Raw genomic sequence first — 22,750 nt, 5'->3', positions numbered from 1 at the left:
ATTCTGACAGCTCTGGCTGTTCTAGTGTTAACTAATTGCCCCTCCCCACTCTCCCCCTACGCACACGCACACACATGCACGCGCGCGCGCACGCACGCACGCACGCACGCGCGCGCACACACACACACACACACACACACACACACACACACACACACACACACAGAGGATACTTTCTGAAAGGTTGTGTCCAGTAAGACAGGGGGAGAAAAAAAAGAAAGAGAGAGAGAGAGAGAGAGAGAGAGAGAACTGAGACTTATTCTTTATGGAAATCCGACGTACAATAAAGTCAACATGGAAGTGCATGATGGGCACATTTCTAATGCTGTGAGCCTTCTAAAACAAAAACAAAGAAACACTCTGGTAGCATGGCTATGCCTCAAATTTTAGAAAAAAAAATATCTAACAGAATCTCTCAGAAAATAGGTCTCCTACACCTTTCCACCTGGGGTTTGTCTATAACTGAATGCTCCTATACAACACCACTGCACTGACCTGGTGGGAATCAGAATTTATGTTTGATGCATTAGCTACAGCATTCGAAACAGTTGTTATTTATTTATTTATTGTATTCTGCTTTATTTTTCAGTGTGTGGGGGTACCTTCCTCCATCACCACAATGGCTGCAAGTAGTTGTAACATTCTTCATGAAATGGAACTTTCAGAAAAGAAATTGTGACACACAAATAAATGTGTTATTTTTTTAGGAACCTGTCCTATTATCCAAAGAGGTTCAGATACAACATTTGTAAAGCTTACGTGAATCTTACCAAGTTCTTCTATTGTTATAGTTTCAAAGTAACTTACATCGTGTTAAAAAGAAACAATGCTGCACTACAGAACAACCAATCTCGTAAGTTCCAATAATGACAAATCCAAGATAGAAGATAAAAAGGCATACGAAAGTCTATACCACTACTCAGTAAATAGTGGAGGCACTGAGCAATGGACAAGCATGGAAAAACAAGGAGAAAATGTTTAACCTTATCCAAAAGTTAAAATTTTCCATTCTCTCTCCCCTTTTTTACAGTTAAGTCTACTGCTCAGTGCCTCTATTTAGTGGGTAGGGACTCATCAACTTGCACCCAAGTTCTCATAATTTATTTTTCTTATTACTTACTCTTCTCCTTTCATCTACTTTGGCAAATATAGCATTTAGTTCACTTGTATTGTTGTCCTGAAAACAAAAAGAAGAAAAATACTTAATTTCAAAACAAGGCGCTGTACTGATGATTCTTTCTTTTCTTTTTTTTATTTTACAAAACAGATCAACACACAGATACATACACACTGTTGCTCCAGCTCCATCACTTTGTCCTGGACAAGTTCTTCATTTCCACCACTTTCTTCACGCAGTTTTTCTATCTGCCGCTCGGTGTCCTCCCTTATCAATCTGTTCAAGTAAGACTGAAATGTAAAACAGTATGCCTTGAGATAAGGGGTAATTATATCCTAACCGTTACTTAGACTTATATTCAGAGGAGATGCAATAATGTGTATTCAGTTTTTTGATAACATATCATAGTGAAACGTTACTGATTAGCAAATACTGTCATGCAATCACCAACACAAAAAAGGTAAAAACTTTAATGAACACTGGAAAGCATTAACAGCACAGCAGATAAGGTGACAAAGCATACTAATTCACATCACAAACTTTCAAGAGAAATCGGAATAGACCCAAGAAAGACGATCAAGAAAGTTAATTGCAGTTATTTCTGTTCACGAAAAGGATACAGCAGTTAAATAATTCCTCAATGCAACTCACAACTAGTAAGTACATGTTACTTTGCAAAATATGTATACTGATTTACAAAACACAATATAAGGAAAAGGTAGATTGCTACTCACCATGAAGAGGACACATGAAGTTGCAGAAAGGGACAATGAAAAGACACTTGCACGTTAGGCTCCAGATAAGGCCTTCTCCTGAAAAAGGAACAAGCATGCAAGGGCCCCCCCCCCCCCCCAACACACACACACACACACACACACACACACTTTCACCATCTCTGGCAGCTCTGCATTCTGGCCCAGTGTGTGTGTGTGTGTGTGTGTGTGTGTGTGTGTGTGTGTGTGTGGAGAGGGGAAGGGGCGGGTGGGTGGATCTGCAAGTTTCCTTTTCTGATGAAGGTTTTGGCCAAAATTTAATGTGTCAGTGTCATTTTGTTGTACCTGTCTGCAAGTCAACATGTCTTCTAGTCTTCTATATGGTGAGTAGCAATGTATACTTTTCTTATATTTCAACCTGGAGTTTCCACTGTGTAATTTACAAAATACAAAATTTAGGAAACACAAAATTGAACTAGTAATAAGTATAACTTCTTTTTATGCCTCAATCTTCAATGACCCTTCTTACACTAGTAACAGGTTCCCTTCTTACACTAGTTACAGATTCCATTACAGAACAGCAATAATTTGATTTTGTTTAATATGTGTACAACAAAAATTCTGTGCAACTGAGAAATTGCACACTGTACGTATACAAACAGTGACCTGCCAGGCTTTCATTCTACAGATCCTAAATGGTATGCACTGGGTGCAATCAAATGAAAACTAGCCATCAAGATCAGAAATGCAGTAAATTACAGCCTACTATCGCTAGGGGCAGAGGATAAGGTAACAACAGATGCCAAGGATGCACACAGGAGTGCTCAGCTACCAGCAGCTAGGTAAGTGGCCAGGTGTCAGGGACACAAAATTCCCTTCTACCATGATATGTGAAGCCTGCATGCACAGAACAAAACAGGTGTCACGGCGAGAACAGCTGTTGAAATAAAACATATCAACTCAAAAATCTTGGATATTTAGTGTCACACAATCCAGTAATGCTACATAATTTCAAAGCTACTGTACTGGGTGTGCCCATAAGACAAGCCCATTGCTACTTATAATGTTTTCTACTTCAGAAACTATGCGAGTTACAGCTATATTAATAATTGTCATTTACACTAATTTCCTTCACAAATTTAATTATGCAAAAATGTGATGAGCTACGGAGTCAAATGTGGTAGCAACTGAAATTTTTACTATGACCTCTGAGACATATGCTCTAATACACTAAATAAACTACAACCAATAAATAATTCTGAACTTAAAAAAAATTCAAGTTAGACTATGCAATTTTCCACAACAATACATATTATGAAACCATCAAGAGTGCAGGCATATCCATTAGCTGTTCTTTGTCTAAGTGAGTCTACCATATTCGGTGATTTAACAGTAATATTAAAATTGTTGTAATCAGCTACTAAGACAGGCTTTTGCTATATCTGAAAACTGATAAACGTCTTTTCTTTGCATAAGGCAATGGTCTAAATTGTCTCACCGTCTTTTATCAATAGTAGAAGAGAACCAATGGACTTTAAACATACTTTGCTGGCAGGAAATGGCCACAACAAAGGGGGGTACCTTGGCTCTGAGCACTATGAGACTTAACTTCTGAGGTCATTCAGTCGGGGGTATCTTCATACAGGAATAGTTTCAATACTTCTGAGGTCATTCAGTCGGGGGTATCTTCATACAGGAATAGTTTCAATGTTTTGTTTATGAAATCTGAATGGTGGTCATAAGTGTAATGTTCATCATAACACACACGACAGTGAGCTCAATGACGCTCTGTAAATGCAACATGCGAGTGACAGGGCTTTGGGATTTGTGGTAAGCCACTAGTCTCGGTGGACAGTTTTGTCAGAGTTCAGCAGTAGGAAGCATTTTGTTTCACTATTGGCAGGTGATAAAGTAGGTTGCAATTGTGAGAACTTAAAACTTTCAATATGAGTTAAGGCTTTGGAGTGAGCTGAAATATTACTTTTTGCAGTGCCGCAATGTGTTGCAGTGAACTAAAGACTGTTTAAAAATTTTCTCCTGAACTATTATTACCACGCAGAATCTAAATAGATACTGTAAGCGTAGACTTTGACGTCAGCTGTCACGTCAATAAAATTCTTTAGTGGATTTGACTGCATTGTCAATACATTAAATTCTTCTACGTTTCAGCCACTGCTGCAAGTGGCCTTCCTCTGGATGTTCTGCTTACTGCTGAATGAGAAAACTTTAATCCTTACACAGTAGTGGAAGAAGCTGTTTTCATAATACGACAGTGTACTGGGGATGAGGAGGAGGGGTGTTAGACGTCCTTTACTCGCATCTGCTTTATTTCCAGTTATCAGCGGAAATAAGACGTGGAGACATTTGAAGGAACAGCTCTTCATTCTGCCCCATTATGCCCGAAACGCTTATTCCAGTATGCCGATGATACCGTATCTGGCCACGTGAAAAACAACAGCTACAGAATTTCCATCAACACCTCAATCAACAGCACAGTAAAATCCAGTTTACCATAGATATAGAAAAGAAGGGTCACTGCCTTTTCTCACATGAAAGTTTACCAAAACCCTGATGGTAAACTTGCCCACAGAGTATACAGAAAATCCACCAACACCGGGAGGTACCTACATCCCTTCTCCCACCATAAGTCAAGGCAGAAGAAATCCATCCTGCTCACATTAACAATGAGGGCCCACAGGATCAGCGATAAAGAACACCTGAATGCAGAACTGAAAAATCTCAGGTCCACCTTTGGACCCTATGGTTAAGGGATGAAGATGATATACAAAACCGAGGTGACAAAAGATGAAGGCAACACGGAAGAGCAAAGGAACCCATGCTTTCCATTTAAGAGGTTTAATCTCCTGTATTGTAGCCGGAAGTGTACATTCATTCAGTTTGCAGCATAGTAGTTGCTAATTTCTTTTGTTTTCAAGACATCCGTTCATTTAGTAAGACAGCCAGGCCCTCAGCTGTCGCCTCGTCATATCTCCACAGCAGCCAGTTACGTAGCTAGCTTTTTCTGTGTTTTCCTAGTACTATACTTCTTAAATCTCATGCGTATTTTTCTATTCACAAGGTTTCATCTCGTGTTCCTAAAGGTGAGTGTATTCAGGCAGCCCATAACACAGGTTCCATTTCTTTTGAACAGCCAATCATACAGTTCATTGAGGTATCAAGTGTCCCTTGGTGACACATCAGGAGTACAGCGAGTTGCACATCTAGGTTTCTGTCTGTTTTTATAGTTTATTTGTTCAGTTAAATTTACTAGGATGGGCAGGATGTGTTCCTGCCGTACAAGGATGCTGGAAGAGCAGGCCACAGTTCGTGAATTGTTGAACGCGCTTTTGGCTATGATCAGCTGAGTTCAGGCTGCAGCCTAGGAGTGAGTTTGTTTTGTTTTAGGGTGCAAAAACAACTAGGGTCATATGCACCAACGCCAAAACTGTGAAATACAAAGACAAAGAGAGGAGTTAAAAACGACTATACGTCACTGCCAATCGACGGAAGATAAGCCAGCTAAAAACAGGTACGTGGAAAAAGGTCTATAAAGTACACCCTAGAGAAACGGAGGTCCAGAACTAATATTGCTATGACGGATAAAAAAAAACATGGTTGGCAACCCATGCATCGTTCGCTAAAACAGCCGATAACTCAGATGGCAAACCCAAACAGTTTTTTTCTTTAAAAAAGAGGAATTCAGTCACGAAACGACAGACAGTTAAAAGTTGGGTGCAATGTGCACAAAGTGATGGGGAAGCACCACTTAACATATGGAGATGGCTAAAAGGGCGTGCCCAATATGCAACCTAGTTAAAATAATCACCTTGTGGCAGGAGGGCCAAGAGGAGGTTGTCCAAGCTGCTGTGAGAGGCTTAATGACCTGGAGCTTATCCCCACGAAGGGAGGAACAGTGGTGATGCCAAAGCGACACAACCTCCTGACAGACGACAACACAGAGATCGACAGAGTGAATATAAGAACTAGTAGGCTGAGGTACGAGGACTGTAGCCCTGGCAGCACCATCAGCAGCCTCATTTCCCATCAGATTGGCATGACCACGAACCCACACAAACATCACAGTGGCTCCATCAAGAGTGAGTAAGTAACACTTTTCCTGGACGCGTTGCATTAATGGATGGACGGTGTACAGTGCACAGAGGATTTGAAGGGCACTGATAAGAGTCTGAGCAGCTGACACAATTGAAAAGCCTGTGTCGCCAAAAGCACTCCATGGCCTGATACAGGGCAAAGAGGTCTGCTGTAAATACTGAGCAGTGTGTCAGAAGCCAATACTGAAAAATGTTGGCGCCAATGACGAAAGCACACCCGACAATGCAGTCAGTCCTAGAGCCATCAATTTACACAAAGGTACTACTACGAAGTTCCGCGTGAAGGTCGGGAAACTGATGGTGATAGAGGCTGGAGTAGTGTCCTTAACTGATGGCGATAGAGAGAGGTTGGAGTAGTGTCCTTAGGAAAGGAATGAGGCCAAAGTGAACACGGGCCACTGCACGAAGCCAAGGTTAGAGCTGGGTTCACACCCACCGGGAAAGTTGCAGCGAGCGAGAAGTTAATCTGCTAGAGCAAGAGCTGAAAGCGAACTCCAGGAGGTACGATAGAAGAGGGATGCACCCCATACTGGCGATCAAAGGAGTCATCGAAGAAAGAGACACAGGACGGGTGGCCACACGTGGCACACTAACAGCACGCGTCACGGCAGTAGAACAGCGGTGGTTCGGCAGCTTCTGCATGCAGACTTTCAACCGGGCTAGTGTAAAAGGCGCCAGTGGCAAAACGGGTGCCACAATGGGGGACAGTACTGAGACGGTGTAAGAGGGATGCACAAACAAAGCACCCCCAGTCTAGTTTTGAACAGACAAGGTATCATTACAAATGGATAAGGGTGTTCGATCTGCATCCCAGGAAGTGCCATTATGGACACACAGGACATTGAGGGACTGCATACAGCGGGCTGCCAAGTAAAACACGGGGGAGGACAAAGAAAGTTGCCTGTCGAGCAGGAGCCCCAGGAATTTTGTAGTTTCAACAAACGGAAGAGCAACATGCCCGAGATGTAAATATAGGGGGAGAAACCAACAGCACTGCCAGAAATTCGTACAAATGGTTTTGTCAGTGAAAAAATGAAAGCCAGTGTCAATGCTCCATGAGTAAAGATGATCTAGACTCACTGAAGACCTCGCTCAATGAGACAGGTTCGTGCAGAACTGCAATAGATGCAAAATTGTCAACAAAAAGGGAGCCCGAGATGATCGGGCAGGGGACAGGTCATTATAAGATTAATGGGGAGAGCAAAGATGACAACACTCAAGATGGAACCATGAGGCATACAGTTTTCCTGGCTAAAGGTATCTTGAAAACTTGGCTGGAGCTCACGGTAGCCACATGTGTACAGTGTATAGGGGATACCAGTCCTCCAGCAGGTGTTGTAGGCTTTCTCCAAATCAAAAAACATGGCCACAATCTGGTATTTCTGCAGAAAACCATTCATGACATGGGTTGACAAGGTAACAAGATGGTCAACTGCAGAACGGAGCACCTGAAATCAAAATCCACACTGTGTAGTGGTCAGGAAATTGTGAGACTTGAGCTACCATATCAGCTGGGCATGAATGATACATTCCATCACCTTGCAAAACCAGCTGGTGAGAAAAATGGAGTGATAACTAGAAGGAAGGTGTTTGTCCTTACCACGCATAGGTATGGGTACGACAGTGGCTTCACGCCAGCATCTGAGAAACATGCCCTCTGCCCAGACACAACTGTACGTGTGAAGGAGAAGGTGCTTGCCCGTAAGAAAGAGGTTCTGCAACTTCTGAATGTGAAAATTTTACAGCCCCTGGGGTGGAGGATTGGGAAAAAATGAGAGCATGGTCTGCCTTCCTCATAGTAAATGTGACATTGTAGCACTCATGATTCTGAGTAAAGAAGAGTATTGCCCAAACCTCTTCCACTCATTTCCAATGGAGGAAGGCAGGGTGATAGCGAGCAGCAGCTCAAAATCTCCACAAAATGGCAGCCCAAGGTGTTGGAGATAGCAATAGGGTCCATTATGACACCGTCTGCTACTGCCAGGCCCGAAACTCTGGAACGGACCGTGGTCCCAGACAGCCATCAGAGGCTGGCCCACACAACAAAAGAGGGAGTGGAACTGTTAAAAGAACTAGCATATGAAATCCAGCTAGCTTTTCTTTGCATCCAGAAGAACACGACAACACTTTACACACAACTGTTTATAACAAATGAAGTTGGTCATTGTAGGATGATGGTTAAAAATGGAGAGAGCATGTCTCCGCGCATGAATGGCATCGTGGCATGCCTAAGTCCACCAAGGGACCTGGACACAGCAAGGTAAAGAGGAAATGTGAGGAACGGAAGATTCTGCAGTGGTGGGGAGAACATTTGTAAGATATGCTACCTGGTCACCACAACTGGGTAAATGTTGGGTGTCGAAGATCACCAGGGAGGAGTAAAGCTTCCAGTCAGCCTTAGAAAGCTGCCTAGGTGTGGACGTAGGTAGAGTACGAGTCAGCAAACTGATAGCACACGGGAAATGGTCGCTTGAGTATGTGTCAGAGAGAAGAGACCACTCGGGTCAATGGGCAAGCTGGGCAGTGCAGAAGGATAGTTCCAAATGAGAATAGGTGTGCGTGGAATCTGAAAGGAACGTGGGCGCTCCCATGTTAAGGCACATATGGTTAAGTCGATTAAGGTCAGCAAAGAGGGCACCTCTCTAAAAGCTTCTGGGAGAACTCCAAAGAGGATGGTGCACATTAAAGTCACTGAGCAGCAGAAATGGGTGAGGTAGCTGCCCAATAAGTTGGAGGAAATCTGACAGAATTATGGAGGGATGCAAACGGTACAAAGGGAAAAGCTCAAGGGAGGAAGGAAGAGGTGAAATGCAACAGCTTGAAGACGGGTAGTCAGGTAGTCAGGGGGATGGGTTGACAATGAACATCATCCCGTATGAGCAGCATGGCTCCTCCATGAGATGGAATGCCGACCTCAAGGCGAATGCCAAAATGGACTGGGAAGAAGCGCGAAAGCTCAAAGTGGATGTGAGGGCACAATTTTATTTCCTGAAGTAAGAATACAAGTGGACGTTGCAATTCCAAAACAGGGTGTATATGCGTACAAGGAAAAAAATTCCCGGATTTCCTGGTTAAAAAATACATTTTCTCCCGGGGGAAAACATACTTTTTCCCTGTTAACTGACAGTATATTTTCTCTCGGAACTGTATAACTTACAGTCCTTTGAATGGCTATGGTTTTATACACGGGCGTAGAATTTCCCGGCACTTTAGAAGATGAAACACAGGGAAAAAAACACTTTTAGGAAAGATCTTGGATGTGTAGCAACTTGTAGGCTGCATATTTTTGTATTACGAAAGTATAAATTCAAATTCCATCAAACACTGCATGTTACTTTCCGAAGCATTGAAATCGAGTTGCGATGCCCTTTTGTAAGCCAGTCATAGTTCATGTCACGTGATCTCGCCAGCCGATGACAGTGGGTATTCAGGGCTTAGGACACGTGATGTAGTCAGCCAATAGCAACATCACTGTTCAGTAGCGCGAACACACAAACAGAAAAAGTTAATGGTTTACATTATACATACTGTATTTACTCGAATCTAAGCCGCACTCGAATCTAAGCCGCACCTGAAAAATGAGACTCGAAATAAAGGAAAAAAAAAATTCTCGAATCTAAGCCGCACCTGAAATCTGAGACTCGAAATTCAAGGGGAGAAAAAAGTTTTAGGCCGCACCTCCAAATCGAAACAAAGTTGGTCCATTGTAATATGAGACACAATTTTGGTCGAATGAATGACGATGCAGCTACAGTAGTTTGGTTCGAGTCGTAAGCTTAGCAGTTAAGCTTTACCAGGTAGCCATTGCTATGCGTCAGGCGCTCCATCCGTATTTATACGGGTACGCTTCCTTTTTCACGCGCTTCGTCTGGTTTGAATCGATTGCTTATTTTGCTTTTCTTTGTTATAGGTGTTTATGTCACTCTAAGCTGAAAATGCATTACTGTACTGCGTCATGCATTGTTTGTCGCTTTCTGATAGTTCGTGTTTACGGCCTGTCGCCGCTCGCGGCATGGCTTGCTTTTGTGCGCGCTACCGCCGCTTACAATAATAAAAAAAGAGAGGAATTGTCTCATAACCGAAACAACGGCAAGAGACTGCTATTTGTTGTTACTTACACTGCTGCTTTCTTTGATAATGATCAACAAGAACCAAATAATAGACTGCGTATGATAGAACATAGTTCTGAACGAGAGTTAGTCGAAAATTTTTCTCCGTTTGAAAATCTTTGCGGCCGCTTCTTTAGTACATCAAATTCTGCACAGAAATTAGAGTCACCTTAGATTTAAAAATCTAGTCAGTTGCTGTACTTCATTTCTGACTGTGTCACTATTAGGCATAAGAATAATACGAATATAAACATGAAACGATACGTATATTCTTCCGCATTTGCTGTTGTCTCACTCTAGTTTCATAGTTTATTAGGCAGACAGGATTTAAATGAGATAGCAGCAAACACGAAAGAATACATGGCAAAATGTTTATATTCGTATTATTCGTATAGTGAAGAGAATACCGCATGTGATTCACATTTCATCAGGTTCCTATTAGCAACCATCTCTTCTCACAGGTAGGAAAAAATTCAGAACGTAGAGTTGGCCATATTGACAAACATCCCAAACAGTCTTACCAGTCGGATTTTCGTATTACACCAAAATTCTGCTACATTCGAAGATGAACAATACGGAATTTGTATTTACTTCGTTGAATAATGTATGAAAATGCAGTGGTCGAAACTCGGGGCGGAGAAAAAAAGCTCGTCTTCCACCTTTTTTTTAAAAAAAAAATTTATTTACTGACGCAGAGGTTTTGGCGCCAGTATTTATCTTTGTGCCTACAAAGCATACCTGTGTAGCGCTACATATATTCGACGGCAGAAGTTAGCTGTGGCGGCACCTACCAACATTTTTCAGAACTTCCGCTTGCTTTGCACTCGATTCTAAGCCGCAGGCGGTTTTTTGGATTACAAAAACCGGAAAAAAGTGCGGCTTAGATTCGAGTAAATACGGTAGTGTTGCTACACAAAAAGTAAAGTTTTCACATATAACATTGGTCTATAAGATTAATACAGTGGAAGAGAGGCTAAGCTTTCACATATAATGTTGGTATTTTATGCGCGTACTACAATTTAAGATACATCACACAAATGTGCTGCTAAAATTTTTAATAACGACATAAATGTCTGATCTTCTGGGCTCAAAATTCATCTAAATGGCTCGCCATCAAAGAGTTTATTTTCAAATGAGAGTCAAACTGTCTGTGATTTAAGAAATTCATCGTACATTCTCGCACATAGTTCAACTTGTGTAAAAGGAAATTTACTTCGATAGTAACGTTTTTCAAACCACCATTCGAAATATTTTCCTGCAACCTGTTAGAAATAGGTTTGTTTTTGCAGTTGCCAGAGAGCGCCAGATGACAGGCGTTACCGCACGTGCGCAGCTACGATGTTGTAGGGAGCCCTTGTGTTCATACGTGTAAAATATTAAAAGATCTTACATTATGTCATTAAAGAAACAAAACATAACATCAGAGGATACTCCAGGAGCATTGGAATTTCGTTACCCATACTAAAATGTGCACATTCGTTTGTCCAGATTCCTAGTGAAGTAGGCCATGACCTGATATTAAGCTTTTCAATGTGGTTTTCGGAATGTAAATTTTCTTGGAGTAGCAGTACTGTGTTATCTCATGTTTGGTTCTTTTTTATGGCACAATGCCATACGTGCTAGAAGTTGAAAATGCGCACTTGAAATGCAGCAAACAGTGTGTGAAATTAAACACTTTGTTTCAAATATATTGTTTGCCTCAGCAGAAAATATTAATAAAAGAAAATTTCTTTAGCAAACTGACAAAAAGAACTTCATAGTTCTGCAAGGCAATTAATGCTTGACCGCCAGAAAGGTGGAAATAAAATAAAATCTGAAACTAATAACACATTTCAGCCTTCTGTAATTATGTAAATGTATTTTAATTCACTTGATAGCTCCCGGCCACAGAAATTTGTTTTGTTTTCATCTGACATGAGAACAGTAAACGAAGAACAAACAGCAAAATCACTAAATGTAAACACGGGTCATGTGCAGACTACCCACTTCCCCACTATAGCTCAGACTGCTCTGCACATCAGCACCAGATCTACGATATTTCCGAACCGGGGAAATACTAGATAGTATCTCCCCCGCCACTCCCATGAGCATTTGAGATAGGGCGTAAAAAAAATATATGTGTGTGTGTGTGTGTGTGTGTGTGTGTGTGTGTGTGTGTGTGCGCGCGCGCGCTCGCGCGAGTGTATACCCATCCTTTTTTCCCCCTAAGGTAAGTCTTTCCGCTCCCGGGATTGGAATGACTCCTTACCCTCTCCCTTAAAACCCACATCCTTTCATCTTTCCCTCTCCTTCCCTCTTTCCTGACGAGGCAACCATTGGTTGCGAAAGCTAGAATTTTGTGTGTATGTTTGTGTGTCTATCGACCTGCCAGCGCTTTTGTTTGGTAAGTTTCATCATCTTTCTTTTTAGATATATATATATATATATATATATATATATATATATATATATATATATATATATACATATACGATAATAGAGGGAAACATTCCACATGGGAAAAATATATCTAAAAACAAAGATGATGTGACTTACCAAAGGAAAGTGCTGGCAGGTCGATAGACACACAAAAAAACACACAAAATTCTAGCTTTCGCAATCTCCCATTTCATCTTTCGCAGCCAACGGTTGTGTCTATCAATGTTGGTTGCGAAAGCTAGAATTTTGTGTGTATGTTTGTGTATCTATCGACCTGCCAGCGCTTTTGTTTGGTAAGTCACATCATCGCTTTTGATATACTTTCCGGGATGTGACGTCGTGGTCCAAGAACTTTTCTGCTCCTTACGTTTCGTCCAGGACTGTGCTGGACTTCCTCAGAGGCGTTGCTCCGCTGAGTCTTGCCGACTGACTGGTCGGGTGTCTGAGAGCGACTTATATATTGTGAGAAAGGGGGCATGGTTCAGGTAACATGTGATGAGCAGTGATAATCCATAGCAAAGATAAGGTTGACTATCGATTACCACCTTGTCAAAGATAAAAATTGTTAGCAATTTTGTAGAGCCACTGTCCGTGTATCGCTAAGTTTCATAGCCTCCTCTTTCCTATTAAAATTATCGTGATGTTTATAAATTTCAATAGCTTCTCTATATAGCCGTGGATAGTAATTTAACGTTGTAGATAAAACTTCGGTATCCGAAAACTTCACTTGGTGGTTGCCTGGTTGAAGAGCATGTTCCGCTACAGCTGATTTTTCTATTTTTCCAAGTCGACAAAGACTTTAATGCTCTTTCAGTCGCGTGTTTACGCTTCTTTTTGTAGTACCAATACAAACTTTACCACAGGTACATGGAATTTTATACACACCACATGTCGACAGGGGAGGGCGTTTATCGTTCACAGATCGTAGTACTTGACTTATTTTCTTTGTTGGTTTAAAGACCAGTTTTATGTCATGTTTTCGTAAAATCTTACCGATCCGATCTGTTACTTTTTTAATAAAAGGGAGAACTACTGTATTTTTCTGTCGTTGTGGTTCATTCTTATCTTTTGGTCTTCTGTTCCTTGGACGCAAAATTCTATTTATCTCTTTTCTTGAGTAGCCGTTTTTTTCAAAAGCCTGCTTCAGATGTTTCACTTCAGCATCCAAATGTTCAGGTGTACATATCCGTTCCGCTCGATCGACAAGACTTTTTATGACACCCCTTTTTTGTTGTGGATGATGATTAGAATTTTTATGTAAATATCTGTCCATATGTGTTGCCTTCCGAAAAACTTTATATTCCAAGCTTCTATCGGACCGTCTCATAACTAAGACATCCAAGAAAGATATTCTGTTATCCTTTTCTATTTCCATGGTAAACTGTATTTTTGGGTGAATTTTATTTAGATAATCAAAGAAATCGTCCAAGGCCTTTCTGCCATGGGACCAAACCACAAATGTGTCATCTACATATCGATACCAACGAGATGGTTTGTTATTAGCTTTGTCTAGGGCTGATTGTTCAAATTTCTCCATGTAAAGATTGGCAATCGCAGGGCCTAATGGATTACCCATTGCTACTCCATCAAGTTGTTCATAAAATTCATTATCCCACTGGAACTGACTTGATGTAAGACAATGTCTGAAAAGAACAGTCAAATCTTCTGGAAAAATATCCGCTATGAAAATCATAACTTCATTAACAGGAATCATTGTGAATAAGGACACAATGTCAAAACTTACAAGAATATCTTCAGGGGCCAGAGTTAGTCCCTCTAGTTTTTCAATAAAATGACGCGAGTCTTTTATATATGAGTCAGTTTTTCCAATAAATGGTTGTAAACAAGTTGTTAAATATCTTGCTATTCCATAAATGGGAGAACTGATGGCACCGACTATGGGTCTTAAAGGAAAATCTATTTTATGAATTTTAGGTACACCATACAATCGAGGACACATAGCTTCACTTTTCAACAAAGTTCTTTTATCTTCTTTTCGGATAGTAAGTTTGGTAAGTCTCATTATCTTTGTTTTTAGATATATTTTTCCCATGTGGAATGTTTCCATACATATATAGACACACACACACACACACACACACACACACACACACACACACACACACACTTGAGTGCTCTCCATTCAGGAGTGAGCTTGTCTGACAGATGATGTAAAAGCATTTAGCAGTAATATTGCAGTAAATAAATTATTTTTTGACTTTGTCTCTAAGAGAGACTGTACTGCTTACAGCACACGATTTAGTACTTTCTTGTTTCACGTTTCTGGTATTTTGTGTATTTTAAACATTTTGTTACTGAATAGAAATAGTGAACAATTTGTAATGGAAGTTTTTCTTGCTGCCCATACTGACTGAACATGGAACCTCCCCTTTAGCCTTTTATGGTCTTCACTGATACTGAAGTTTTCATTTGCGTGTGCTACAGACAGAATGACGAAGCTAGTATTTGGACATGGATTTCAATAGAGCTTACCTAGCAATTTTACACATATCCATTTTCGTAAACAAACTTTTTGTGCCCCAGTTATAGTTAACAACTACTGCTGGAGAGTGATGAGAAGTAATTTACACTGTCATTGCACCTCATTTCTGAGCATTCCTCAAGCACGACGAAAACAATGAGAAACACATTCTGTTACAAAATACTTCTCTATTCTTAAATTAAATGATATTCCTTTAAGTGGCTGGTATATTGTACAGTATGAAGCAATGCTCACTCGATTGTGCAGGTAACGGTTGGCACGGATAAAATTTTGAAATAGTTTGTAGGAAAAAGGCGATTAAACTTGCCACCAACAGTGACTATCAATATTGCCACACCGTTAGCTGCAAATACAAGCTGTGCCACACAGATTTTTTATTGTGAAATGAAAAACAGTTAATCTTCCAATCTGAAAATAACTATGCTGACACTGTAGTACAGGGTTAAGTCTCACCATAAGCCAGTGTAGACATTTTTTTGTATCTTCAATTGTAATCCAGAAATCAAAATGTAAGTTCTGAATAATAACTATAGTAATCTCTCTGTCCAATTCGACACACCTACAATATTTATCGTGAGCGATACAATGTCTCAATATTTCATTTGTTTGCAAGAGAATTGATAATGAATGAAAGACTGGCAGCAGCAAGCATAATATGCATTGGGCGCAAATGATCACTACTACAGAGACAATAAAAATTCTTGCGAATAGGAAAATCTTATCTCGTAACACAACACAATATGCTGTACTGCGTAGTGTGTGAGGACGCCTCTGTGTCACATCTCCCGAACTCCAGACGGAAGAATCAACTAGTGATTGAGAAGATACCAACAGCTCAGGCAATTACACCTCCCTGAGCCTGGACTTTATCGGTGGTACGCACAAGCCCTACCTGCCAACCCACACGCTGGGAGCTACACGTTACTCACCCACCGTGCATGAAACCTGTGAGCTGTCCCTTGGGAACCCGCAGTAGTCAAGAAGAGAGGCAAAAAAGAAGACCTCGATTGCCAAAATGGAGGAAAAACTTCAGAAGTCTGAACAAGAAAAGAAAGAAAAGACAGTCTCGCACAAAGAGAGTCAAAAGAGTCTGTTGCAGCATCAGAAATGAATAAGCAGTAACTAGCAGAGAAGATGAGGATAGAAGAGAGGACCTGGCATGAGGAAGGGTAAACAACAACAGCAGTACCAGCTGGGGACCCAGTGAGTACCAACCACTAGCTCACTCCATGTGAGGTCTCTGGTGGACCAAACGTAGCATTAGGTGCTGTAGCCACAAACATTGTGGATCCGTGTTCTTACAAAGAGACAGCTGCTAAGGTCAGCCACACATTCTCTGTAGCCACCTCCTGCCATAGAAAAATTAGATTCTTCTTTACCAAAGATCCTCCCAAGCTACTCCCATATTGTGGAATGATCGACGAAGTGATGTTTTCATTCTGTGATACACTGACCAATCAACTTATCACTGGAAAAAGAAAAAATTGAAAAAGAAGTAGATCTTCTCTGAATCCTGACTATAAATACCAAGTTAACCTAAAAGCTTAGAGGACACATTATGCAAAAATAAAACCAATCAAAAACACGTCAATCTCGTAGATAAAATAACTTTAATCAGAGACACAAAAGAATAACAACCAAAAACAGTTTTTGTATGGCCATATCTAGGTACTGTTTCTGATAAAATTACTCAATGTTTGAAGGATACAAAATTATACACTAGCAACAGAAATACTAACAATCTGCACGATTACTGAGACATAAAAACAATTATATAATATCACAATGAAGATGGAGTACGTGAGCTGTTATATTTGTATCTGCTAATAGATAAGTCACGATTTTGCTCCCGAGGTTTTTAAAATGATGAATTATTGGATTTTATTCCACCACACAATTAATTATACTCAACTGATAAGCCAAAAAGTGACCATTCACGAACTTCACGTAAATAAAAATGCTGCTGTTTTAATAGGAATGCCCATTAGATACCACTATACTAGGACTGTTGATATTTTTTAAAAATACTGCGAACCCGATATGTCGGTATTTAAAGAAATATCTTTATCGGCCATCAGTATACCGAAAAAAGTATCGATATAGCACCGGCAAAGGTACTGAAGTACTGATTTATAAAAATATCAGCTTCACACTGTAAATATACTGCCCATTTTCGTGCTGTATATTTAAAAATTGATTTATTATTATATATTCTGTACATCAACAAGCTAGCAACCTGCTTGTCCCCCTTAGAGCAAGTACTGAAAGAAAAACGAGGCATGTTCACGCTCTGTGATAAGCACTTTGCTAACAATGCTAACTGCATGTAAGTGGCACATTAAAAGGTGTCCAGTGGCTCCAACACTCGGTTTTGTCACATATCGGAACTGTCCGGAACACTTTATGTGACTTCCCAGTTTTTTTAATTTTTGCAAACACTAGCTCCCTAGCAGTTGTAGTGTCAAAATTGCATGATGATGTTAAACATTATGGTTTCTGTTAGTAACACGGAGCAGCAATTACGTCAGCATTCCCTCTCACACGTCTCCACCCAACACAATAATCAATCATGTCATTTAGATATTTGTTCATAATTTACAGCAACTGTTTCTGAAGAATGCCAATGTGAGGAAATAGCACACTACTTGCGTTAAAAAATTGCATCTGGTATGTTATTTCTTCACATCGGAAACCTTGTTATTCCATTCACATTATCAGCCTCCCAGTGCAATCAGACTACTCCTTTGCGCCACCGATGCTTGCTTCACACAGTCAAAGGGAAAGACTGGATGTGTGAACGAAGTAAGGCTCCTTCGTGCATTGAAAGTAAAACTATGTTCTACTACAATTTTAAATATTTACCGAAAATTGTTTATATCAACATCCGTATACTATGCAACTGATAATACTTCAACAAAATTGAAATATCAAATCTGTGGTAAGCTTACCTGTAGTTCTATCTCTTGTGCAATTCGTTTTTCTTCTTGTACATTCCACCTCTTTTTCCGGGCTGCCCTTAGCTGACTTGCAATGTCATCACCAAAATTTAATTTCTGTTCCTTAGCTAGATCATTTGCTGAAAGAGAGGATTACCAAATGTCAAATAGAAGTTGAAGATGTAGTGGAGTGTATAATTAAAAACTAACACAACTGCAACCCAACCTCTCTGTAAATGTTTTATTGCTTCATCATAATTATCCATTTCTAATAAAGCTTGCCCCAGAAAAAAATGTCCTTTGACTAAATTTGGATCCATGTCAAGCGCTCTTCGGCAGTCCTGGCACGCTTCCTCCCACCTTTTTGTCTTTAGGTGGCATAGTGCTCTGTTTGTGAAGTAAGTTGGCACATTTGGATTTTTTATCTGAAATATATTTAAACAACAAAAATTTAGAAGATAAAAATATAGGCTGCTCTCCTTCAAAAAAGTACTAACTGTTAGAAAACACTGGCTTATTTGTAAGTTTACTTCGAGAAACAGCATAAGTCACTGAATAGAAAATCATTACAGAGAAATGCTAATTCTACTTTTTAATGGAAACTCCAGACAGGAATATCAATGACGTAGGGAAAGAAAGATTGCTACTTACCATAAAGAAGACATGTCAAGTAAAAGAGGCGCAAACGCACATATACATGACTGCCAACTCCAGCATCTCTGCCCTAGATGCAGAAGTTGGTGTTCGTGCGTGTGCGTGTGTGCTGTGACCGAAAACTATATGTGAATGTCTTAATTGTGCTTGTCTTGCAACTTGGAAGTGTCTTCTTTACAGTAAGTAGCAATCAGTCTTTTCCTAATTCGACTTTTCAATACGTATATTTCATGAAACAATGAAAAGATTCATTATAAGGAAAGAATATAAATACATCAGGTGTATGGACTGAGTAGGATCCATTAAAACGTAAACCACTAGCTTTTGACAAGAACAGAACTGAGTTCACTCAACAGCAATCCTTTCACTGTGGTCCTGCCAGCTGACGAGGGCAACAAATCCATAACTTTGGTTCCAGCTGGCTATTGAGTGCAAACATTTGGATGACGGTAGGAATTTGAAGAATAGTAAATGAAGCAGATGCATAAACTCCCTTAACCTATTAAAATGGCATTAGGCTGACATAAAACATGGATAACCTGCTATGTGTAACACATCTAAAACTACAAAAATTATATTCAAGGAATATGCTAAACAGTGTTCTAATATAAGAAACTTCATATTTTACTGATATTAATGTTTCAGCAGTGTGTTACAAGTTATGAGTGAAGAAATGTGTTACATGTGATTGTCAATTTGCCATCCAAACAGTGTGAACAATACATTTGGTAAAATTAGTTACACAGCTCCTAACATCGAAACACTGCAAGCACCAGAGAAAATTAAGTCCTCTTTGTATTCTTGGAAGAATATGGTGCTCATTCCAGAAATAATTTATTCTTCTACTTGTTGACAGGGTCTCACTTGCAATGATACTGGACTACACTGGTTTCACATTTGATCACCTGCCTATGTGCAGAGCACTGAAGTCTGCCACGGTCAGTTTTTTGTACAGCAGCTGCATTTCAGTTTCAGTGAACGAGTTTAGAGCATCACAATTCCAGTGACTAGCACTAGGACTGCCTGATTTTTCGAATCCCTGAAAGCACTACTGGGAGAAAAATATGCCCTTTTCTGGTTGATGCATTTATGGCTTGCTTTTACTCTTTATTTTAGGGGATGAGTTTTTTTTTGTAACAGTCACTCTAATGGTCTGTTATTTTATTTTAATTTTAAACATTAAGTACAGTCATGTTAGATACTTACAAATTCTTTCGAAATATTTCACTGTAACTAAATAAAAATTGAATATTTTTATTCTTGTCCAAATAACTTTAAATATGCAAATCTTTTAAATTTGTCCCAATTGTCATGAAGAAACCTTGTACTCTTTACAGAAATACATCTGAATCAAAATGTTTCTGGTATAAAATGATATTTTCCACAAGTAGCAATAAATCAAATCAATAAACGGAAACCAGCAATAAATCAAATCAATAAACGGAAACCAATGTTACCATAGTCTAATACAGGTCTAATTTTGACACAAATTGCCTGATCGCAAACATTTCAGTCTACATGAATATGTTCCTTTAAAATACCTACAGAACATTATCATCTTATAGTCTGAGATTTACAATTGGCACAGAACAGGAAAATACACTCCTGGAAATTGAAATAAGAACACCGTGAATTCATTGTCCCAGGAAGGGGAAACTTTATTGACACATTCCTGGGTTCAGATACATCACATGATCACACTGACAGAACCACAGGCACATAGACACAGGCAACAGAGCATGCACAATGTCGGCACTAGTACAGTGTATATCCACCTTTCGCAGCAATGCAGGCTGCTATTTTCCCATGGAGACGATCGTAGAGATGCTGGATGTAGTCCTGTGGAACGGCTTGCCATGCCATTTCCACCTGGCGCCTCAGTTGGACCAGCGTTCGTGCTGGACGTGCAGACCGCGTGAGACGACGCTTCATCCAGTCCCAAACATGCTCAATGGGGGACAGATCCGGAGATCTTGCTGGCCAGGGTAGTTGACTTACACCTTCTAGAGCACGTTGGGTGGCACGGGATACATGCGGACGTGCATTGTCCTGTTGGAACAGCAAGTTCCCTTGCCGGTCTAGGAATGGTAGAACGATGGGTTCGATGACGGTTTGGATGTACCGTGCACTATTCATTGTCCCCTCGACGATCACCAGTGGTGTACGGCCAGTGTAGGAGATCGCTCCCCACACCACAATGCAGGGTGTTGGCCCTGTGTGCCTCGGTCGTATGCAGTCCTGATTGTGGCGCTCACCTGCACGGCGCCAAACACGCATACGACCATCATTGGCACCAAGGCAGAAGCGACTCTCATCGCTGAAGACGACACGTCTTCATTCGTCACTCCATTCACGCCTGTCGCGACACCACTGGAGGCGGGCTGCACGATGTCGGGGCGTGAGCGGAAGACTGCCTAACGGTGTGTGGGACCGTAGCCCAGCTACATGGAGACGGTTGCGAATGGTCCTCGCCGATACCCCAGGAGCAACAGTGTCCCTAATTTGCTGGGAAGTGGCGGTGCGGTCCCCTACGGCACTGCGTAGGATCCTACGGTCTTGGCGTGCATCTGTGCGTCGCTGCGGTCCGGTCCCAGGTCGACGGGCACGTGCACCTTCCGCCGACCACTGGCGACAACATCGATGTACTGTGGAGACCTCACGCCCCACGTGTTGAGCAATTCGGCGGTACGTCCACCCGACCTCCCGCATGCCCACTATACGCCCTCGCTCAAAGTCCGTCAACTGCACATACAGTTCACGTCCACGCTGTCGCGGCATGCTACTAGTGTTAAAGACTGCGATGGAGCTCCGTATGCCACGGCAAACTGGCTGACACTGACGGCGGCGGTGCACAAATGCTGCGCAGCTAGCGCCATTCGACGGCCAACACCGCGGTTCCTGGTGTGTCCGCTGTGCCGTGCGTGTGATCATTGCTTGTACAGCCCTCTCGCAGTGTCCGGAGCAAGTATGGTGGGTCTGACACACCGGTGTCAATGTGTTCTTTTTTCCATTTCCAGGAGTGTATTATACAGATCTTGCAAATTAATTTGCCACGTAACACTATCAACAACGCAGGAAAAGCTAAATTGCTACTCACCATAGAGAATACTTGTTAAGTTGCAGACAGGCACAATCAAAAGACACTTACACAAAGCTTTCGGCCACAGCCTTCAGCAAAAGAGAAACACACACAATTCATACACACAAGCAAGCACACTTCACCTCACAAACTCACGGCTGCCACCCATGGCAAGTCAGGCCTAGCCCGAGCTGCAGGGGTTGGCGGTCATGTGTGCGTGAGATGTAGGCCTGAGCCGCTGGAGATGGCGATTTCACGTGTGTGTGTGTGTGTGTGTGTGTGTGTGTGTGTGAGAGAGAGAGAGAGAGAGAGAGAGAGAGAGAGGTGTGCTTGCTGTTTGTATGAATGGTGTGTGTTTCTCTTTTGCTGACAAAAGCTGTGGCCAAAACCTTTGTGTGTCTTAACTGTGCCTGTCTGCAGCTTCTCATTTATATTGATATGCATATGACAGCATGCGTACCTTGTATGTTCCAAAATGCCGCACATTAAAATGGGATTTTCTGGTGCTCGTAACTCAGATCTTATTGGTGATGATGCGTGTTTTGGATAGCCCTTGCACTAAAGAACATTTGAATATCCATCAAAAGAATTGAGTTACTGTCATGATCCTCCAATACAGGGATAAGTATGATATTAAACACTACCTCTTTCCTAGGCAAGTGGAGCAAATTAATTGATTCTTCTTGTATTTTGATGTGGTCTACGGTGGGCTTGATCAGACTTACGGAGGCACTATTAGTTCACGGATGGTTTCTTGTAAAACACCACAAAAAGATTTTTTTTACTATATTTTTGCCATTACCCATAGACCAAAATTCAGCCGAGGATTCCGAGACAGTCACGCACAGCAGTGGCTGTAATTTTTACATTACATTCCTAAGATCCTGATCTCGAACAATCTTGAAAATTTTCTTGATATCTTTATCCATTTCCAAGATATACGAGGTTCAGAGTTACCCTACTTCTACACACAAAAGCCAGTATGAGGCGAAATCTAAACAATAAATAACTGCAGGAAATTGCTTGAATTTTAATAATACATTCTTTAAGCATTGTCTAGAAGAGCCATCTCCTCACTTTCAAAAGTCTTTACCCATTATCAAGAAATG

At 41.0% G+C, this 22,750-nt stretch overlaps 1 protein-coding gene across 1 annotated transcript in view; it reads right to left on the bottom strand.

Moving 5' to 3' along the window:
* Positions 1 to 22,750, bottom strand: part of LOC124774881 (E3 ubiquitin-protein ligase CHIP) — a 111,519-nt gene that overhangs the window by 60,904 nt on the left and 27,865 nt on the right. The window contains exons 2-5 of the mRNA XM_047249529.1: positions 18,135 to 18,333; positions 17,921 to 18,048; positions 1,288 to 1,407; positions 1,121 to 1,177 (exon numbers count right to left, since the gene is read on the bottom strand). Coding sequence (XP_047105485.1) covers positions 1,121 to 1,177; positions 1,288 to 1,407; positions 17,921 to 18,048; positions 18,135 to 18,333 — 504 coding nt within the window. The remainder of the gene's footprint in view (positions 1 to 1,120; positions 1,178 to 1,287; positions 1,408 to 17,920; positions 18,049 to 18,134; positions 18,334 to 22,750) is intronic.

This window comes from Schistocerca piceifrons, chromosome 2 (assembly GCF_021461385.2).
Source record: "Schistocerca piceifrons isolate TAMUIC-IGC-003096 chromosome 2, iqSchPice1.1, whole genome shotgun sequence".
NCBI classification, from domain to species: Eukaryota; Metazoa; Arthropoda; class Insecta; order Orthoptera; family Acrididae; genus Schistocerca; species Schistocerca piceifrons.
Note: the sequence above shows the minus strand (reverse complement) of the source record. Positions and strands in the feature narration are given on the sequence as shown.